The 22261-nt window shown below is 38.8% G+C and overlaps 1 protein-coding gene across 4 annotated transcripts in view; it reads right to left on the bottom strand.

The window, feature by feature from the left end:
• Sorcs1 (sortilin related VPS10 domain containing receptor 1) overlaps window positions 1-22261 on the bottom strand; it is a 534948-nt gene that overhangs the window by 96195 nt on the left and 416492 nt on the right. For all 4 annotated transcript variants that reach the window (XM_052183901.1, XM_052183891.1, XM_052183884.1 and 1 more), the window contains exons 8-10: window positions 21111-21200; window positions 14344-14523; window positions 2703-2849 (exon numbers count right to left, since the gene is read on the bottom strand). In XM_052183901.1, the coding sequence (XP_052039861.1) occupies window positions 2703-2849; window positions 14344-14523; window positions 21111-21200 (417 nt within the window). The remainder of the gene's footprint in view (window positions 1-2702; window positions 2850-14343; window positions 14524-21110; window positions 21201-22261) is intronic.

The following is a 22261-nucleotide window of genomic DNA, read 5'->3' as shown; positions in this document are numbered from 1 at the left end:
TAGGATTTGAGGACAAGGGGACCGAGAGGAAGGAAGATTTAGAACTGCCATGCTGGGAAAGGAGAAAGACAAGTACAGAGAAGTGTAGGATGGAGAGACAGCTAATATGTAAGAGTTGGGGATCATGGCCCAGGAGGGTTGCAGGCCTGGGTCTGGGGCAGCCAAGATGGAATATAGGGTTTAGTAAGTAATAATTCAGGAATATCTGAGGATTGTGGAGGTTTAGAGTGGTCCAGTCATTGAGCTGTTTAAGGCATACTAAAATATAAGGTGCTGTGTGTGTGTGTGTGTGTGTGTGTGTGTGTGTGTGTGTGTGTGTTTTACTCAGAAAACCCAAACACTGGGGTAGTGCGGAAGATGTCACGGTGGCTGCCGCTGGGGTGATTTGAGTGGGATTATTTGACTACGGCAAAACATTTAATAAAAATGGAGAAATAAGAAATCTAGTATACAACATATGAAAAAGATAATATTCATCTAGGGCCAGAAGTGTGCTTTGCACTGCAGAAGAACACAAATGAAATTTTAAGAATGATGGAAATTACAAACTTTCCTCAAAATTCACTGATGCTTTTTATGTTTGTTTTACCTCAATGAATAAGATTTTTAAAATATAAGCTATTCTGTGACAAGTGGATTGCCAGGTAGAAATTGTGGTAAGGTATGCCCATTATGAGCCTATCACTGAAAACCAAAGAAAATGTGATTACTGCTTGGATTAGACTAGTAGTAATAGCAGTAGTAGTAGCAATAGAGAAGGGAGTCTGTACTGTATCTCTATTTTGAAGATACAATAATACATCTTCATGATTCTGGGCTGTAGTTAGAACAAAGAGTGCTTTGCTCAGTGTTTTGCTATGAAGAATCACTTTTAATAGTCTCAGCATGATGCTGTCAAGGAGAGACAAGCCTGTTTAGGTGAGGTGGTTAACACTCTTTCTCATAAGCATTTATCTTCAAGTTTTGTAGTAAGTGTGGAAGAAGTGATTAAAGTGCTGGTACCTTCGAACATTATAGTCCTATAACCTGGAATAATTGGGTAGAAAGTTAACCTATTTCAATGGCATTGATCTACACCTTGACTAATATAGGTATTCAATGAATAACTGTTACATTTTCTTAGTCTATCACTGGCTCTCTGACCTCTCTATCACCACTGGCTATTTCTCTCCCTGTAAGTGCCAGTAATAAAAAATGGAGTCTAAGTAGGGCTTGAAATTTAAGACTGCTTCCCTGATGCACCATGACAACTTCAATATTCTCTACAAGTAATAAGGTCAAGTCATAGCTGCTGGCATCCTTTCAAGAAAGATGGTGGCCCACCTACTGTGACTACACCTTCTATGTAATGAACCGCAGAAGTGACTGCCCCCGCACTGTGTGATAGAATGAAGTGAAGCGAAGATAACATCAAAAGGTTGTGAAGAGTGACATCAATAATACAGAGTCAGGATAGGTAGAGACAGACACCGTACACACATGGTCACATCTCAAGACCTTCCTACTGTAAAACCAAGTGACCTTTCCCACACTGATGGCTCCTTATATCATCCTATATGATCCTAAAAATAATTTCTGAGCTGTTTTAAAGAACATAATAATATTAGCAATATACTTTATTTGGCAATTTCTTCTTTCTCTGTTTCTTCATTTGCTAGGTATCCACTGGTGTGTTGAATATGTCAATATCATGAGAGTTGATAAGATGCAACTAAGTACTGTTTTGTTTATAAACATAGTCTCAACCAAGTTAGCTGGAAACTCCTTGATAGTGCTTTTCACCTTTCAGCTTTCTTTTGGATACCATTCTATCATTGAATATGTAAATCATTTCCTGCTGATAAATCTCATAAAGAAATATTAAATGAAAGGCATGATTTAAAGCATGTACAATCAAATTTTTCTTTCAGGGGTAATAAAATAAATACTTTGGCTTGCTTTCAGTGCATATGGCTACTGATTCTATGTTTGTAAAGTGAAAACGGGTATGATAATGAATAACCATTTAAGTGTTACTGTGTTCTAATCAAGCGCTGCACAGCGAAACCAGTGCTGGGCTGCAGTTTCCTTACTGATCTCACATTTTTTTTCTAGCCCAAGCATTATAGACGAAAACAGTAAATTGAATACAATATATAGAGGAAGCAAATGGATGCTTAAATCAATGGTTTTTAATCCTTTGTTGAATCATAAACTTCTTTTGAAATGGGAAGAAACAGTGCATTCAGTTCACCAGTTCCGTAGATAAATGCGTGTACCGTTTGGTCTGTGAGCAGTGATTTATCATGAACTGTAAGAAAGCTCAAGAAACAGCTTCACCAGAGGTGAAAAACATCATATTTGCATCAAACTGCGAGTACTCACACAGAGCTGAGGTGGGGAGGGTATCTAACGGTACAGCTCAGCGGAAGAGAGCACAAGTTGGCACAAAAAACAAAACAAAAGCCCATCACCACCACCACCACCACCACCACCCAAAACACTAAACAGAAATAATTCAGACTAGAAGCAAGAAGCTGATAAGGGTGCAAGGATATGAACATGTTCCTATCTCGTTACTTTGACCATCACACATGATAGAACTTCTGCTCATCCTTTTCATCAACTGAAAAGAAGTCCTAAAACTATATTAAGTGTCTTCTCGGGCACTAACCCCAGCTCTTCACTGAGTGGAGGACCGTATTCAAGCATGCAGGACTCACCAGCAAACAGTGCACAGGGTCCCCTCTTAGATCTGCAGCTGGAGCCTGCAGCAAGCGCCAGTCTCTGCCTTTGTTGTAAGTGATGAAAGTCTTCACTTGGTTGTCAATCTTCTTGTTAGCCAAGAACATTCCCTTTATCCCTGCTACCTGGGAAAAATTGACATGGCTGAAAAATACATCAATGCGAGAGAGGACATATCTGTTTACATTAAAAATAACAACAGATTGTCTCAGTCCTATCTTGGAGAAAAGGCAGGATAGGTGTAAATGCTTATAACTACCTTGCAAGTCTTAACTCAAACCAGTAGCCTTATGCCCCCTGCTGTATGTGTGTACAACGCACAAGTTCAATACAGGTTTAACAGTTTCTTGGCTGTTGCTGAATATGTTCATATTAACTCAATTTAATCATCAAAAAATGAGAAAATGACTAGATGCTCACTATGAGGAGGAAAGTAAAATAGTATTATGTATAAAAACTGGCATGTTATTTGACACTAAAATGCAGCATTAACTCATAACATGACAACGGGGGCCGTGGGGAACCTAAGCACACTCTCAGTGAAGGAAGACAACAGCAAGACATCCTGGAAACTCAAAGCTATGAGTCACAAAGAGTCAGTGGTGGCCAGGGTGTGACACAGAGCAAAGTGTGTGAAGGTGGCACATAGGGGATTCTAAACTCAGTGAAATCACCATGTTATGATCACATAATGATGGATGTATGCCACTAAATTGTTTGTCAAGCCCATGAAACATGAAACTAAAACTATGGTCCTTGATGTAAACTGCGAACTTTCGGAGGCTTATCATCTCATGGAACATTGTCAGCGGCCATCAGTCCCAGAGAGAAACTTGAGAACTTTTAAGCCTGTACCTTGACAAGCAATAAGTAAATAGGGGCAACTATATTGTGTTCTGGCCTCTGGGCAGGATATTAAATACATTATCTCTCATTTAATCTTGGCAATATTTGTGTGAAATGATTGCTAATTCTATTTCACATGTGAGAAATATCTCTGGTACATCCAAGATCATACTATCAATGACACAAAGTAAATGCCAGACCTGCAATTGTTACCCATAACTTTATAGTTTCAGAGTGAATGGCTGTAATGACTACCTAAATTACTGAGGCATCTTCAGCCCAATCAACTGAAAAAAAAAAGGCAGTTGAAAGAGGCTCATATAATTTCTATTACTGCATTTTAAAAATTTTAAGAGTGCTATCTGTTAATTCACCAAATTTACTGGATATTAAAGAAAAAAACAAATCATTAAAAAATAATTATTTTCTTTTTATGTGTATGAATGCTCTATTTTTGTGTCTGCTGCATGAAAGAAGAGGACATCAGAATCCATTATAGATTGTTGTAAGCCATCATGTGGGTGCAGGGAATTGAACTCAGGACCTCTGGTAGAGCAGCCAATGCTCTTCACTTCTGAGCCATCTCTTCGATGTAATTGTTTTCTCATAATCAAAAAAACACTTCTCCAGTCTCACGATGTTGTGGCTATTATCAAAACCAGTTGCTGTCAGGACTGGACAGATGGCTCAGTGATTGCGAGTGCCAGTTTCTCTTCTGGAAGAGCCTGGTTTGGTTCATGGCACCGGAATGGCTGCTTACAACCATCTGCAACTCTAATTCTAGGAGTTTTATTGCTCACTTCTTGACTCCATGGGTACCAGGCACATATGTGGTACATAGTCATGCATATAGGTAAAATACCCATACACATAAAATAAAAATAATAAATAAATTGCTAACGACTGAAAATGTGCTTCCTCTTTCTACACGCTAAGGCTAACAATTAGCAGGCTATCAAAATTGTGCCATCGATGGTTATAACTTTGTAGATTAATCTCTGCAGAATTTTAGAGGTTACCAAACACAGTTTAGTCTGTGTGAAATGACTACAACCAAGGGAAACTGGAGTTCAATGAGGGAAAGGCACAAAATGTGTTGAATGATAATGATACCATCCCATGTATATCCACATTCACTTCAATACCCTTCATCATAATGGAGTAGAGTTGTCAATAACGAGGTCAACATAATGAGAAAATGGAGACTTAGACTACATTTGTAGCTAGCTGGAACACACACACTGAATAAACAAACATGCTTAAAAGCATATTTGAAGATATTTAACAAACCTTACACCCTTTATATTTTGGTGTGATTAATTTTAAGTAGAAGAAATAAACAAAAGTTGTCATTTTGCCTCACCTTGTTAATACAAAGCACTATGCTCATTTCTTTGCATATATACCTTCCAAGGCTTGCCACAAACCTGTATTAATACCTTTCATGACAAATCTTTCTGTAAGGAAACTATGCTATTGACAAATTTAAATCATTTACAATAATAAAGAATAGAATTTCATACTTAAATACACTTGACTTTCAAAATTCTTTCTGCAGACATAGCTCAGAATTTTTCATTTTTAAGAGGTTGGATTTCAACCCACAGTAGACACACATCCAGTTTTGTTTTTGATATAGGCAGATCTCATTAGCCTCTACCTGTGGATTTGGCATCTGGGATACTATAGAGATGGGCCAAATCTGGACTCATTTGGAACAGGTAGATTTTTTTTAACAAATAAATGATGCAAATGAGTTCTTGAGAGGAATACTGTGAACTACTCAGGAAAACAAGCCACATTCTGGGGACAAACAACAGAAACGACTATAATTTCTGATACATTGTTGATTCTCAACAAATGTGGAAGCCTTAAACTCCAGGAGCAATGTTCTTCCAACAAACTCTATCTTAATTAGGAATGATATTTAGTTATTCACAATAACAGCTCCAGAAGAGCTGCCTCCCAGGAAACCCAATATTAGTTTTGCATATGTTCACAAGGCTGCTACATACTTTAATAGGAAGCCCACTGCCAGTTCTTTAAGAAAAAAATGCATAAATCAAAATTCTCACAAAGGCTGCTGGCCTTCTCTCACAATGAGACTCCACCCAGAAATGAGAAACGACTTAATTATTCAGTGTTCTGGAGAGTTACGAAAATAAGCTCAAAATAACTAAAGAATATTATCTATTCCAGTCTATTCCTTCTCTGCTTTCCTCCCTGTCTTCTCTCCTTCTTATACAGGAGTCACAGAGAAGGGGGCTAGGTGTTTAAGAGCTAGTTCATCTGATTTCTAGAAGCATTGACTTTATTGGCCCCCGAATGCTTGACATTATCAATGCCACTTGAGCACAGAGCTGGGATCTACCCATCTCTGAACGTGTGCCCTTCAGGTTTATCTTGAAGAATAAAAACTTGGCAAAGAAGCAGGAATGTGTGTCACCAGTGGTGGAGGCTGGGAGGAGTTGGGTTATTTTTCTCTTGTGACCAAGGCACTTTATCTGTATGAGTTGCTTTTTTTCTTTTAATTGTTTTGCTTCTTTAGCTTGCCCTGTAAAGATGGTCAACTGCTCACTGTGAGCTTGACCGATGTGTTTTTCTGTGTTTCTCAATGGAATCCTGTCAATGAGGCCTCTTTTCCAACAATTTTTATTCTCATCATCTCTTACTTGGACTATCTACCAAATGATATTACAGGTTCAGAGAGTGCACAGAATATGGAATTGCAATTGGAAGGTGTCGTGTGTCCATTTATTTGAGTGTGTGTGTGTGTGTGTGCGCGCGTGTGTGTGATGTATGGTATCCTATTAGGGATGATAGAAAGTGTTTATAATGCCACATTACTTTCTCTATACTGATACTGCATGCATACCTAGGAAGGATTGGAATAGAGGAATGGCAGAAGAAACAGAAAGGAATATCTTTCTTTGGTATCCAGTGGAAGTTACAGCTTCATGCAGACAGGGAACTACCAATAAATACTCTCCTATTACTCATATACTCATCCTGCTACTGGAAGCGTGTCTTCTGAGAAAATGCCTGCTACATTTCATGCCTACTGAATTCAGCATAAGAATCTCCAAGGATGTCGACTAAGTTTAAATCTGGTTTTTTTCTCTCTCATTGTTTCTCATATGAAGAAATTTTATTCCACTAGTCTCCAAAGTAATTCCAAGTTACTTATTGTCATTTAACATCACAAGCCCAGATACCATTGTGAATGTGAAGTACTACAGCTCAAATCTCAAACTGAACAGCATATTTATTGCCCTCAGGTAAGAGCCTTAAAGTCCTATGTTCTTCTTGTGCCTTATTCTCTTTGTTCATATTGGCCACCCCAGAATCTCAGTGACAGTCCCTTAATGCACCACTCCCTGTTTGTTCCTGAGAGACTGTTCTGTACACCTCGTCTAGAGGCAGAGAAGAATGTCTTCATCCTAACCCACTGTGCCTAGTACTTCTGTGCTTTCATGATGATCCACATATACATGGTATCTATGTCTTATTTTCAATCTTGTGGAATCATCTAATACAAAGGCTTCTCTACCAGCCAATAAACTCTTTATTAGAAGTTAAAATGACTAAGGATTTCATGAATTCATTGTTTTTAATAGCTGAGTAGTATTCCATAGTGTAAATATACCACATTTTCTGTATCCATTCCTCCTTTGAGGGACATCTGCGTTCTTTCCAGCTTCTGGCTATTATAAATAAGGCTGCTATGAATATAGTGGAGCATGTGTCCTTATTATATGCTGGGGAGTCCTCTGGGTATATGCCCAGGGATAGTATAGTGGGGTCCTCTGGTAGTATCATGCCCAATTTGCTGACAAACTGCCAGGCAGATTTCCAGAGTGGCTGTACCAGCTTGCAATCCCACCAGCAGTAGAGGAGTGTTCCTTTTTCTCCACAACCTCTCCAGCACCTGCTGTCTCCTGAGTTTTTGATCTTAGCCATTCTGAACTGGTGTGAGGTGAAATCTCAGGGTTGTTTTGATTTCGATTTCCCTGATGACTAAGGACCTTGAACATTTCTTTAGGTGCTTCTCAGCCATTCGATATTCCTCAGGTGAAAAGTCTTTGTTTAGCTCTGTACCCCATTTTTAATAAGGTTATTTGGCTCTCTATAATCTACCTCCTTGAGGTCTTTGTATACCTTGGATATTAGCATTGTCGGATGTACATTGTCTGATGTAGGGTTGGTAAAGATCTTTTCCCAATTTTGCTGGTTGCCATTTTGTCCTTTTTACAGTGTCCTTTGCTTTACAGAAACTTTATAATTTTTTAAACTGGAGAATGTCATCCTGAGTGAGGTGACCCAGTCACAAAAGAACACACATGGTATGCACTCACTGATAAGCAGATATTAGCCCAGAAGCTCAGAATAACCAAGAAACAATTCACATATCAAATGATGCCCAAGAAGAAGGAAGGAGAGGCCCCTGGTCCTGGAAAGACTCAATGCAGCAGTGTACAGGAATATCAGGACAGGGAAGCAGGAAGGGATTGATGGGGAACAGAGGGGGGGATGAGGGCTTATGAGACTTTTGGGGAGGGGGGAACCAGGAAAGGGGACATCATTTGAAATGTAAATAAATAATATTTAGAATAAAAAGTAGAAGTTAAAATGACCTGTACTATCATGATCTATAAGACTAATATAAACAGATGGTCATTAATTATAATTTCCTTAAAATTATTCATTGTACAGTCACTTTGTATAAGGCATCTTGATTTTGTTTTTAATGATATAGTAATGATTCTCCATTAGGTGATACAATAATTCTGGAAGGCATGGGAAAAAGGCCTACTATGACTTGAGTCAAGCCTTGTCTTGGTCAAGACTGTGACCTTGTCTCCAAAACCATCAAATAAGATAAAGAGAATAATAACAACCTACTTAAATGTATTGGGTGCTCTTGGAGTGCAAGGCTTCAGAGGCTTTGTATAAACCTTAGTGTACATAAATCAACTTCATGTTTTCTGCAAACTTGAAACTGTCACCACTTTGTAGGTGAATAAATAAATCTTTAGATGTGGTAAGTCACCTGTGCAATGCCATGCAGGCACATACCTGGACTGTTCATCAGTCTGTCCAACTCCAGACAGTTGTGTGGTTGTCTTGCTTACACAAATTTTTCTTTGAGTCTAGAGTATTATGCAAGAAATATCTCACTGGCACATGTTTCTTATAGGGACCTATCAATCATGATTTTTTGGTGCCTTTACTCTGTAATCATTCAGTAAATTCCCGAACATGCACTTCATTTCTTTAACCACTGAAGATCTAATAACTGGAATATTTTAAGCACCTGTCCCTTCATCTATCAAATGGTCTTTGAGATTGAAAGTGTTCTAGATTCTGGGTACTTCTTTCATGATTTAAAGGAAAGACATCACACATCTTCCCTTTTCATGTTCATCATCTACCAAGTTCTCTCCTGTGTCAATTTTTCATGTGTGCAAAGTGAAGGTCAACCAAGACTGGGGGCGGGGGAGGGCTCTTGTGCTGCAGTACTTTGCTTATTTCTCTCTATGATGCTGATAGGTAAACCATGATAGAGAATACTTTCACGGCCATTATTCCATTTCATTTGAGGATGGGCTATTTTCATATGAGTATCTCGGACTGAATATAGATATATGTTCTGAAGGAGTTAGATGTGCCACTATAATCAGAAAACTCATTTGATTTAAGAAAAAAAGAGTCTCAGTACTCCTCCTCCTCATTTTTTTCTCTGTTATTGGACCTGGAACCCTGTGCATGATCTTCAAGTACTCTACCACAGAGCTACACCCCCACCTGCATGCTTTTCCCCCTACTACCTGATTAAATAGTATTCCCCTAAAAAGACTATTATATACATCTGTAATGACTCTGATTGGACTGGACAGCATTTGTATTTTCTGACACTGACCTTGGCTCTAAGATACAGTTTTTCTTAAGAAATCGTGGTACAATATCATCATCACAATGGCTGGGTTTTCCTTCTAAAGAAGAGCTGTGTATCATGTTCAGAAGACACTGCCTGCTGCATATGCTTCCTGGTGGATGCCATGTCTCACAGTCTGTCAGTTCTGCATGTGTCAGCCAGGCAGCTTCACTCCCAGCCACAGCCTTTTGCACGCAGCTGCCCTGAGACATCATTCTCCATTAGGCAAAAGTGCTCTTCGTCATCATTAATTAATTTCCACTTCCCAAGGGTGGGTGATACTATCCAAAGCACTCAGCATCCCTTTCATCCCAAATATGCTAGAAGTCACAGTTCCCAGACACACCCATCACATCTCTTATGTTCTTGTGATCACAGGGCATGTTCTCAGTGTTATTCAACCCACGTGGTCTTTGAAGCATTCATGTTTGCAAATAATAGAATTCTAGTGCATTTGTATCCATGATTTCCACACACATACATGTCCTTCTACAAGACTACAAGTTAGCAGCTATATGTAATTTTTGTCTGAATTTAAATGTAACTTTGAACTTGGTTCTGAAAGTCTGGACACAAGTCGATAGCAACGGACTATTGATTGCTTCCTTTCCACGGAATTTTCCTCATGTTTACTTCTTCCTCTTTGTTTTTTATTTCCCCCACATCTGGGAAGACCAAGGCTATTTCTCAAGACTTACCTGGTCCTTCAGCCTTGACACTACTGAACATCCAATATAAAATATAAGATATTGGCCTTTTAGGGGACACATGATACACTGAAATTGAAAAATCACATATGCTTAGATATAAGTCATAAATTTGCTCTGCAACCTTGTGAAAGTGCCTGTGAACTTTTACCTCTATTTACTTAACAAGGGGAAGTGGCTGTAGTCACCAAAAAGTTAATATAAGGGTTAAATTGAGAAATTTTGAAAGTTCTTTACACATTGCTTTGTACTTGATACCCTACAATATTAGCTATCATCACTAAATTTTGTCAAGAAATCAATTTCTGGGTGTTTGGTTTGTAGCCAAATTTTCTGGCTCACATTTCTTTACCTCCTTGAATAGAGACCATTTCAAATGGATAGATAACTCACATTATGAGGAAATCCTGGCATTTGAGGAACTAGGTCACAGTTCTCTGTCTCCAATGCTTTGTCTTCATCAGTTACATACTTCACTACACAAACACAAGGTCAGAGGCTGAAAGCATGGCTCTTGCAGCCAGGAGGCAGTGCATGTGAAAGAAGTCATAGATTTAAATAGGAATGAGTTTCTTTTCTGTGTTTCCCACAAAGCTCCACCTGTGCGCATACTTGACACACAGTTCCACCTATACATTTATAGTCTGCACAGTTTGCATTTGCTAAAATAGATTCACAAAGACACACATGCAGGAATAGCAGGTAACTGATGTGCAGAAACACACAAAGGAATGGGATTTGTCTCAGTCACCCGCAATGTGAGCAGACACACACACACACACACACCTCCTATGATGCTCATCTCTGTTGCTTATTAATTCATTTATGGATTCTCTTGCTTTTCACTTATCTCTATGCGCTCATCATTCATTGCAATTCTATGGGGAAATTCACACAGGATGAATTTCAGCTTCCTGCTAGCCAGAACAATCAGATTTAAGGGAACATTTGTGCCAGGCCTTGTGTCTGCCAATATTCTTTCTATCTAGGTAATCAGCAAATACACCACTGCCGTTCTGCTCACATCAATTTCAATTCAAGTTGCTCTGACCTGTCAAGCTAATAAAACAAAGACACTTCTCTCCCTGCCCCAGGATGCAGAACACCTTTACATAATGCAGTCACACCACTGCTCAAAGTGATGATAATGCGAACCAGCAGTTTCCTTACAGATAGTCAACAGCAAGAGACACAGAAGGGCAGATGCAGGATTAACAAGGAATGCTTGTTACCCAACAGTCACCCTGCTTCTCCTTTTCCTAGTCCTGATGCAGCATTTGAATTCACAAAGCCATTTGTGGAAAAAAATGGCTGCAAATAACTCATTGAAAAGCCATTTCTGCTCAGCTTACTTACCTGTTCCGTCATCAAGGGATCAGTGCACATGGTCTCCATTTCGGACAGAAAATAAATAAAGTTTATCTGTAGAGCCCATTTTGAGTGGATTTGTACAAAGGAAAAAAGAAGGTAATCAAGAAGAAGGAAAAACTGAAAATGTACTTTAAAAAGTTGTGAGGCAAAGGACAGAACTGTCCCCTTACAGTGCCACAGTGACTGATTTTACATGGTTCAGACCCTCAGTGAGGCTTCTATTATGGAGCTGACTGAAAGCGTATGAATTCAGGGCATTTCAACAAAAAATACTTCATGTTTAAGTGTTCATAGGACATTTACAAATGATGAAAAGTGCTGAAGTTGTTTGTAAGACAAGTACATGGTGTTAAAAGATGTCATATGCTACTGCTAATAGCAGTATGGAAAGAAACTGAAATCCCCAGAGTTGGGAATGTGTTGGGCATTGAAAAATATGAGTGGGCTTTAATCCAACCAAAATAGAATGTTAAGTTGATTTCTAGGCACACTGCAAGATGATACTACAGATTCTAGGCTTGCTTAAACTCATTGTAATTCAGACACTATGGTAGTAGTTAACAAGGATTAACTGACTCCATCCTCTGACCAGTCTCCCAGGTATTATGGTCATCTCTGTTTGAAACAGGCAAGCGTGGCTTGAAAGGCAAGTCCTTGGACTAGGAGTACATTCCAACAGGAATAGGAAGCCGTACAACTAGCACTCAAACTCACATAGCCTGGATGCTAAAACTGTCATACTATAAATCGAACTTTATCTAGAACTTTCTTGACACTAAATCTTTAAACTATGTAAATGCTTTCCAGAATAAATATTCAATTGGAGGTTGAGATATTGGACACTATATCTATCTGAAACATGACATGAAAACTTGAATAAAAAAGTTTATATAAAGATGAAGAGATCAGCAGTATATTTTCTTAAGTTATATACACAAGCTATATCCTGTATTAGTCTGCCAAAATCTGACTTAGGCATACAGTTCATTTTATTATTTATTTGAGGAGTATACAATCCATTAACATGGTTTTGTGCACACAAAAAAGAGGTTTAGCTACTACACTTGGTCTTAGCCAAAAGGCCGAGAAGCAATGAGGTTTAGCTACTAGAAAACGGCCACCATAAACTTCTGAAGGAAAGAAAAGACCACATTTCAAAGATTCCCATTTGGGCGTGAGTTTCTGGTTTATCACTAGATGTGACACAGATGTTTGTTATTTTACAAAAACTTGAATTTCTGAGCTTGACCAAATGTCAATGTCTGTATGATTGCACATGTTTAAATAATTTCTGATGTTTTTCTGTATAGAATATAGGTCTACTACTGCGTTTCTCTAACCCTGAATACATTATTAAATAATTCACTCAAATTCATTCTCAAGCCATCATCATATATCCAGGCTGGCCAAATTTTGTTAATTTAAATTCCCAGGATGTTGTAAGAAGATCTTGTAAATATTCTCTCAAGTGCTGGCCATTGAGAGGTGGGTGACTAGCCAGCTGAGGTGAATCTTAAGAATAATCTCTCATGTGCCAACCAAAAGGGGAAATTCATTCCCAAAGAGTAATTTGCTTTATATCTACTAACCCTCTCAGTTTATTTAACCCAGAGCAGAACTAAGTCTCCTTAATATCCCAGCAGCCACAGGTTTCCAGTAGCTCCTTGCTAGGGGTGGGAATTTTCAAGCCCCCTTGCTGACCAATACTCTGACTTGATATTGTGCACATTTTATGCATGCAGTCAACAGCAATTGTCAGTTTCTAGGTACCACTATGCTGTTATGGCCAGAAAGCACTATTTTATTGTAATCACCTACTACTTCTGGTACTTATAATCTTCCTTCCCCTCTTCAGTGATGATGCCTGAGCCTCTGGAGGAAGATGTGTGAAGATACTGTCAGTTTTCTAAAGAAATATGGTAATATGCCATATTCTATTGAAAACATGTAATCCTAATTCATGCTGTTTGTATAGGAGCAGAAAACTCTGTGTATATAGTAATACCATCAAAGTTCACAGAAAAGATGGATAATGAAACCTTCAGTGATATTTATCATTATAAGTGACTGATCCTACCTAGATGATTTTACATTGAATATTGGTTATTATAAAAAGAAAGAGACACAGTGACCCCAAGGTAAGAAGGGTAAGCTCTGGTTCATTGAGCTTTTTGTTAATTTAATTTTCTAGGATTTTATTTTTAAAAAAAGTTCCTGTGAATATTTTTTTCAAATATTGTAAATTGAGAGGAGGATCACTAGCCAGCTGAAGTAGATCATAGGTTGTCTCTAGTGCAGGTCATTATGAGGTAGATTACCAGTCAGATGAGGTTGTCAACTTGGGAAGTTCTTTAAGAACAATAGGAATGTCTTCTCATAGCAAACAAAAATTCCCCATCCATGTCACTACAGAGACAGATCAGTGAGTGCTGCCCACTGAGTTGTTATACACAAAAAATATTTTGAAATATGATATGCAGATCAACCTATGCAATTGTTTTAATTGGGTAGTTTCTTCCCCAGACACAATCCAGTTTCCCTGGAGCTGCTCTTATACGGAATAATCAATTTTTAGAAAATTATTCTAGAGAATTGTATGGGTTGCAGATTACACAATAAGAATTTTCTGTGAGTCTTTCCTTCTCTAACACGGAGAGAGATTGCCCAAGAAACCAGCATTAGAACAATTAGATGACTGATGTTTCACCAGGCACTCTGGGTGCTGTTGTCCTCCGGAACCACAGATGCTTGGTGACATACCTCATAAAGGTCAATCATGACATTGCCTTCAGGGCCTCTGCTGCTCTGCACATTCTCCAAGGCCAGCGTGAAGTAGACACCACGTGTGTCTGAGATGTACAGGTTGTACGTGTCATTCTGGTTCCATTCTTGGACGGCCGCAAACACTTGGTTCTCATCTGTGCTAATGACATGCATGTCCTGAAGTGAAGAAAAAACACAGGAAGTGAAGAGAGGATAAGTGTTATCCATTAACCTGGCATGCATCCAAAGAGGGATGATGAAGAGGGAGAGATAGAGAATGCTTCCTTTCACGAATATGAAAAATGGCGATGAGTGTCAATCATCTGTTCTCCATGTCCCTTGGAGATTAAGCACTGAGGGCATGATGAAATGAGATAGAAGGATGCATAGTGCCTTCCTTGTAAGTTAATTTCCTTAATAGACAAGTTGAAGATAATTTTCTTAAACATATAAGAATTTGGAAAACCAGCCATTCTCAGGTATTTGTCAAGTTCAAACATTACTCATTCAGAATACATACACAATGCAAACATAAGAACAAACTACAGGGACAGAAGAAAACCAGACTAGTCCTACATTCTACTGTTGTCTGGGGCCTACTGGCTGCAAGCTCTTTAGACATAGAACGTCACACTATACTCACTGAAATAATGTATGCTTTTTAATGATGCTCCCCCCATGACTAATATGCACATTAATGTGTGACAAGTGCTGCCGAGTTCAGCAACACCTGAAATTCTCCAGGGGAAAAAATGTCCACCAGAAAAATCCCAAAGCATTAATGTTTGTCTGAGTGATTAATCTCAGGACTCAGATACTAAACCAATATTTTCCTCTAAGAAAATCACAAGAGAGAAATGTGTCATCATAAAGGATGATGTTCCTAAGTATACCAGACATAAAAATAAAATAAAGGAAAAATGGAGACCTCCATCCTCTGTCCTTTGCTAAGAATTCCAAATCCTCTGTTCCCCGTTTGGGACTAACCAATGTCTAAGCCTATCCTAACTTGGCTGTCTCCAGCCAATCCTTGTTGTTTCTTTAAGGGAAGCCTGTTGGCATGCTTTGGGCTGCTTTTCACTCCTGTGGACAAAGAAATCTACATGGAATAAATTCTAAATTCAGAGTAAAGCAGTAAAAAAATAAAAAAGACAAAACATAAACCAAGATATCTGTAAGTAAAGTATCCATGTGGCAAAAGAATAATGTAGAAACATCCCTGGCTTTTCTGTAACTTAATAAAAGTCTTCATGAACTGACTATGCTCTATATTTAAAAAGCTTCAGAAAAATTCAGATCTGATGATCTTCCTTGAGGACCGTTCCAACTCAAACTGGTCAGTGTAACTTGAGTCAAACTCCTAACCTCAGGTTCTCATAATTTGAGTTCAGTCTTGGCTCATGAAATGGTCATGGAACTCTATGCTCAGCCCTGTGAACTCTAGATAACAAGGACATGTCCTTTACAGAGCAGTGAAGATAAAATCAGCAAGTCTTAGATAGTAAAATAGTGTTCCACTTAGGGCATGCTTTACGGCATGAACGTGGTGAGTGTTTCACATAAGGGAGTCTGTCTATCCCTTTTGTTATTTATAAAAGATCAACTTGGCTCCTCTGCTTCTTAAATATTTGAATATTCATTCACTGATGTACTCAAGTAAAGGTTCACCCAAATGTTTTCTGCCTGATAGAGGAAATTAGCTACGGGAGTTATCCTTAAGCTCACTGCTACATCCATGTGGACCAGCCTTCCATGGGGTCTTCATTTACAGTTGGGTGGAAAACAAAATCTTTAAAAGTCATTGAACAATTACTCCACATTCATGTTTTTCCCCTCAAAATGCTGTAATCCTGGACTTCTGTTAAATTGCTTCAAATATAAGCTGACCCTAACAGAGTCCATGTGACCCCCAGAGCCCATGTGAATTTCTGCAACAATGAACTTCTGATGGACTCACACAACATACTTGAAGACATAATCATGTGGTAACATGATCATTTGTCTACACAATCATATTCATAATCAACTGTGTAGATTTGGTACTCACAGCTAATATCTAACATTGTCAGTTCCATAAGAATTACCTGAGAGCTGGGAATTCTTGTGAATGATTCTGTAGACTGGGTGAATTGTGGTGGGAAGACCCATCCTGGATGGGAATAGTAGTAAGGGTTCTGCCCTGGACAGAATAAGAAGTGGAGAGGTGGCAGAGCACAGAGCTTTCTCTGTCTCTCCCCCCCTCTCTATTTCTCTCTCTGTTTCTCTCTGTGTCTCTCCCCTCTTTCTGTCTCTGTCCTCTGTCTCTCTCTGTCTCTGTCCTCCCCCCTCTGTCTCCCCATTTTTCTACTTCCTGAAAGACTATCCACCATGGCCAGTTGCCTTTAGCCCAAGGGAAACAATCCCATCCTTGAGGATCCTTGAACTGTGAGCCAAGATAAACCCTTTCTCCCTTAAGTTGCTGTTTTCAAGGTATTGAATCACAGCAATAGGCAAAGTATCTAAGGGTATATTAAAAATACAGCTCTGTTAAGTGGCTTAAGCAGGGTCATTTAGAGAATTTTTTCACATAATGTTGATGGGATAAAACTACTGTGTCTAAATAAGGTTGCAAACCAACATCCTTTTACCTTCATTTAATTTCATGAAACAGAATTTAGAAGACTATGCTAGGCATAAGGATTTGATAGATTTGTATTTTATTTCCCTTTCCCCAACCCCTTATTTAACAATGTGTTCTTAAGGTTTCACAGATTCACGTAACTCTAGACCATCTTAGACTCTTATTTAGAGTTATACTAGAATACTTTGCAAAGTCTGTTCTATAGGACACCAGCTTTACTGGATTCTAATGTATTTTTAAATGGGGATAGGAGCATCTTTTCTAGAATCTTTTGAGTGTTTTTGGTGTGGTGATTTATTGATCTTAGATTGTTTGTTTGTTTGTTACAGGATAGGATCACTCTATGGACCCAGCTATGTAACCAAGTTGCACTCTATCATCTAAGCTGGCCTCAAATGATTCCCTTTTTAACATCTACTTTTATTGTTATTTATGTGTATTTATGTGTGCATTTCTGTGAGTATATATCACATACATGTGGGCACCTTTGGCAATAAGAAGAGTGAGTCAAAAGGTAAAGTATCTAAGGGTATATTAAAAATACAGCTCTGTTAAGTGGCTTAAGCAGGGTCATTTAGAGAATTTTTCACATAATGTTGATGGGATAAAACTACTGTGTCTAAATAAGGTTGCAAACCAACATCCTTTTACCTTCATTTAATTTCATGAAACAGAATTCTGGGGGTTAGAGATGGTCATGAAGTACCTGACAGAAGTGCTAAGAACACAACTCAGGTCCTCTGGAATAGCAGGACAAAGTCTTAACCACGGAACCATCTCTCCAATCACTGGACTCAAACTACTGCCAATCTTGTCTTTACTTCCAAGAGCCTGGAATTATTATTTGTTTATTCCTGCATGCATAGTGGTAAACTATTGAATTAATGCTTAACTAAAGATAAACCATTCATGAGCCATTTAGGTATTAGTGACCTCCTCTTAGTAGCTGAAGAAGTCACATTGATTGAAGTTCGCTTTCTTTTTAAACTTATTTCAATAAAAGACACATATTTTCTAATATATCACTAAGGATATTTTATTCTGAGTGACAAATTGAGGGAAATACTCTTTTTGAATCTGAGCTCTTTATTTTTTAAAAAATGAGAAAAAGAAAAAGTAATAAAACCCAGATAGCCAAGGTTTCTAAGCAAGTTAGTGATGAATCCAGGTCTGAAGTTGGGTCTCCTATTATGAATCAAGCATCCATTGCACCCCCTGCATCCTGGTACCCATCCATCTTCCACTGTGGAGACAACTAGATCCATACTACTAATAATATTACCTTGTTTTTATAGAGTATCTGTCCTCCTAAACACTTGAGGCACTTTTGTAAGCACTGTCTCATCTATCTTGCTGGATTTGCTCAGAATAGGCTTCAAGGAAGTTATAGAAAGAAAGACTATCTCTATGTCACTGTGTGCCAGGTCACAGACTCTTACTTGCAATAGCAACATCTAACCACCACACTTCCTTGGTTTCTCTTTACCATTATTAATTGTTTAAACATAGCCCAAGGCAGAGTGCTCTGCTCTGTGGACATCTGATACAATGTCAGTAGGTGACTACAGAAATTCGAACATGGGAGAACTGATGTACGTCCTCTCCTTTGGTCAGCATGATGCTTTGTTCCTTTGCAGGTGCAGCCCCAGCTTTGAAGGAAGGCCACATAACACACCAGCTTTGAGGCAAACCACTCCACCCACACTGAGGCTTCTCTTTGAAGCTATAATGGCATTTTAATGAAGCTCCTCTTTGCTTTACATAATGAGCACCCACCTGGACCAAATAATCCATGTGTTTGCTACACTAGTTGCCATGTCTATAGTAACAAAGACAATGAATGCCTGCCTTGTACCCTGAGAACTCAAATGCAGCTAGGTCATGGGACATGATCATCTGGGTGGCAGGGAAGAGTGCGGACTAGATGACCAATTCAGCTTCAAAGGAAATTTTGCCTTCCAGATTTTCTAGAAGCCACTAGGGACACATTTTATCAGGTATCTTTGTAATAACCATGAAAAAGCAATGTAAAATACCCTTCCTCAGTCTCCAGCAGTGTATGAACAAAAGCCTCTTTGGTTTTAAACTAACATTTCCAGGGCACCTTAGGCCTGTGAGGCCTTCCCCTTCCTCTATGTTTAGATAGCACTTCAAATCTGGTGGAGTGAAGATCAAACTATAATGGAAGTCATTCATTTACTTGCAAAGGGCTAAAATCATAAAACAAAAGAAAACAATATGAGTATGGCTGTCAGAAAATCTAACCTCACCTGTGTGGCAAACAGCATTTGGTTTGGGCTGAGAGTATTCCCTGAAGAATATGCTGACCCAAGAATTAGCATGTGATTGCATGAGATCTGCAGTGCCCTGCTTTAGGTTCAACTCTGCACTCAGTGTGCCTCATGTACCAGGGAATCCTGTTGCACTGAGTACACATCTTGTTTTTAAAGTTACAAATCTTTCAAGTTGCCTCATTTGCTTTTTGGTAAAGGAATCACAATTTATTTTATTGTGCACCTTCTGAGGGCACTATTTTTGTTTGGTTGTTTGCTTGGTTTTTCTTAGTTGACACCTCCCTCTGGAACCTTCCTTAGAGAGTATATTGGACAATTTTAACCATTCTCAGCCCTTCTTCCCTACACATGGATTTTATTCAATATTCATTCCTGGGATGATTCTGATGTTTTATAGTCTTGCTCTTATCTTATTGTGGTAGGAAGGAGATCAAGGCCATGGTCAGTTCAGAGTGTGTAACATCACATACAGACATGTGGTCCTGTGCAAGTTCATTGTTATTCACCTCCTTTTAGAGTAGACCAATTGTAACTAGTAACTTAGTGTGGTTCTCTGAAGTCAATAGTATGTGCTTGATTCTAATGGGTGGGAGTTATAAAGACCCCTTTACTGTTAGGGTAGGTAAGAGCATTTTGCCTGGAGATGCCAGCACAAGCTGTTATCCAAGCTCTCCTATGAGAAGTCAACCTTGCCTTTTGTGCTATCTTTGCCCATCATGAACAGTCCTGGGCATACAGCTGGTGCTGCTTCAGCAGGGAGCTGCCAATGCAAGAAAATACAAAAGAAGGATAAGGCTTTGCTCAAAATAAATGTTGCCATATTCTGTGTTCAACTCATAAGATTTGAGTTGGCCCTTCCCGAACTCTATATCATCTGTGAGCTGCTACAGCCTGTGAAAGACTAGTTCTGCTGATCCAAAGCTTCAGGAATCTTCATGACTTAGAGTAACAACAGGATAACCTGAAGGAGTCCAGGTGAGGATCCAGTATTGATGATGTAACAGAAACCAGAGACCTCTCACCAGACCAATGACTCACTGCAATAAACATTTGCAAGTGAAGATGTGTGGACAGGGGGATCTACAATGGGACACATTGTGACACACTACAGCTTCCATGGTGAGATGTTTTCTATGCTTTTTTGGTTTTGTATGTGTGTGTCGTTATGTTTCTTATTTGGAAAGGAGAGAGGTTTCAAGGGCAAGGGCTGATATTAGGGGACAGAAAAATGAGTGGGGCTAAGGTGCATGATGTGAAACTCATAAAACAACAACCTTTAATAAAATAATGCACAGAAACAGATTGCTGATAAGCATATTTTAGAAAGCCCACACCTCTGTTCTCCACTAGGTGGCGCTCCATATCAACACAGTTTTTCAGAGTTAGTGGAAAGAGCCTGCAGAAGTCCGTGATGGAGGAGTATCTCACTTTTCCACTGTTTTCAAAAAAGGAGTGGCTAGGGAAGTCAGAACATTCATCTGTGCCTCAGGTCTCTAAAAATAACCAGATTCCTAACTCCCGCTGAGAACAACTGCCACATTATAACATAAAATTTAACTTATTTTTGTTTTGATTTAAAAACAAACATACAGATTGTGAATATTTAATATTAAAAGGCAAAAATGAGTCTATTATTAATTAGCCCAGATTTGGAAGAATTCCAAAGGAAGAAAGAGAGCAGAAGAAGGACCCTGGGAGAAAGAGAACAAGATTATCTAAGAGGAAATAAAAAGTCGATCCTGAAGGAGCAGGGATCTCAGTAACTTGGCTGGCAGTGACCTTAAGGATAGGGTGGTGGGCTGGAGCTGAGAGAGATGTGAGAGGAAAGAAAACAGGAAACAGACAAGTACCTTGGGCAAAGCATACTTCGGGAGCTTCATTTGTGCAAACGGGCTTCTTCGGTAGGATACATAGTAATGTGGTCTTCCTCCTGACGTCAGCTGCAGAACAGAAACAAGGTGGTAAGAGGAGCTTTGGGAAACATTTGGGGTCACAGAAGAGAAGCTCCCTACCTACCTGAATGATGTGGGTAGCTGCCACACAGCAGCAAAAAGCACACCTCTCGGTAGTCCATATTTACCAGAAAAGCAACCTACATACTGTCTAGGGGATTCTCAGAGGCCCAACAACAACCATATTAATAGACAAAAAATGTAACTTGCAAATCTGGACCAAGGAGCTGGAGAAATGACTCGATGGCTAAGAGAATTTGTTGTCCTTCCACAGGAGTGGGGTTTGAGTCCCAGCACCCACAGTGCAGCTCACAACCATCCAATTCCAAGGGATAGGACTTCCTCTTCTGATCTCCATGAGCACCAGATAGACATGTAGTTCACAGAAATAGAAGCCCAAAAGAAAAATCACTGACACACATAAAAGCTATATGTATATGTATGTGTATGTGTACTTATATGTATAAGATGGTGTATATAATAATGTATATCATGATGTATATGTACATGTGTATGTGTATATGGTGTATATGGTGCATATGATATATATGATATATATGATGTATATGATGTATATCTATTTGTGTATGTGTTATGTGTATGTATATAATGTATGATGTATGTAATGTATATGATGTATATGGTATATATGATTTATATGATGTATATTATTTATATGATGTATATGGTGTATATGATGTATAGGGTATATATGATTGATGTATATGATGTATGTGTTATGTGTATATAGACAAAGATAGATAGGTAGGTAGGTAAGTAGAAAGATAGATAGATAGATAGATAGATAGATAGATAGATAGATAGATAGATGATAGACAGAGAGAGATAGACATAGATCTATAATGTGATTCTAAAGCTAAGAAACTGTCTCTCTGCTCTGTTCGTCCCAACATTATAGCCCCTGGAGATATTAGCTCAGTTTTTTTAAGCAGTCCAGCTTTCAGCTTCAAGTCCTTGCTATACAGGTTGCCATTTTGGTCCAGAAGGCAACAGTCCACTTACAACAGTAAAAGGCAAGCTTCTCTTTG

The sequence above is a fragment of the Apodemus sylvaticus genome, chromosome 1 (genome assembly GCF_947179515.1).
Source record: "Apodemus sylvaticus chromosome 1, mApoSyl1.1, whole genome shotgun sequence".
Classification (NCBI taxonomy): domain Eukaryota; kingdom Metazoa; phylum Chordata; class Mammalia; order Rodentia; family Muridae; genus Apodemus; species Apodemus sylvaticus.
Note: the sequence above shows the minus strand (reverse complement) of the source record. Positions and strands in the feature narration are given on the sequence as shown.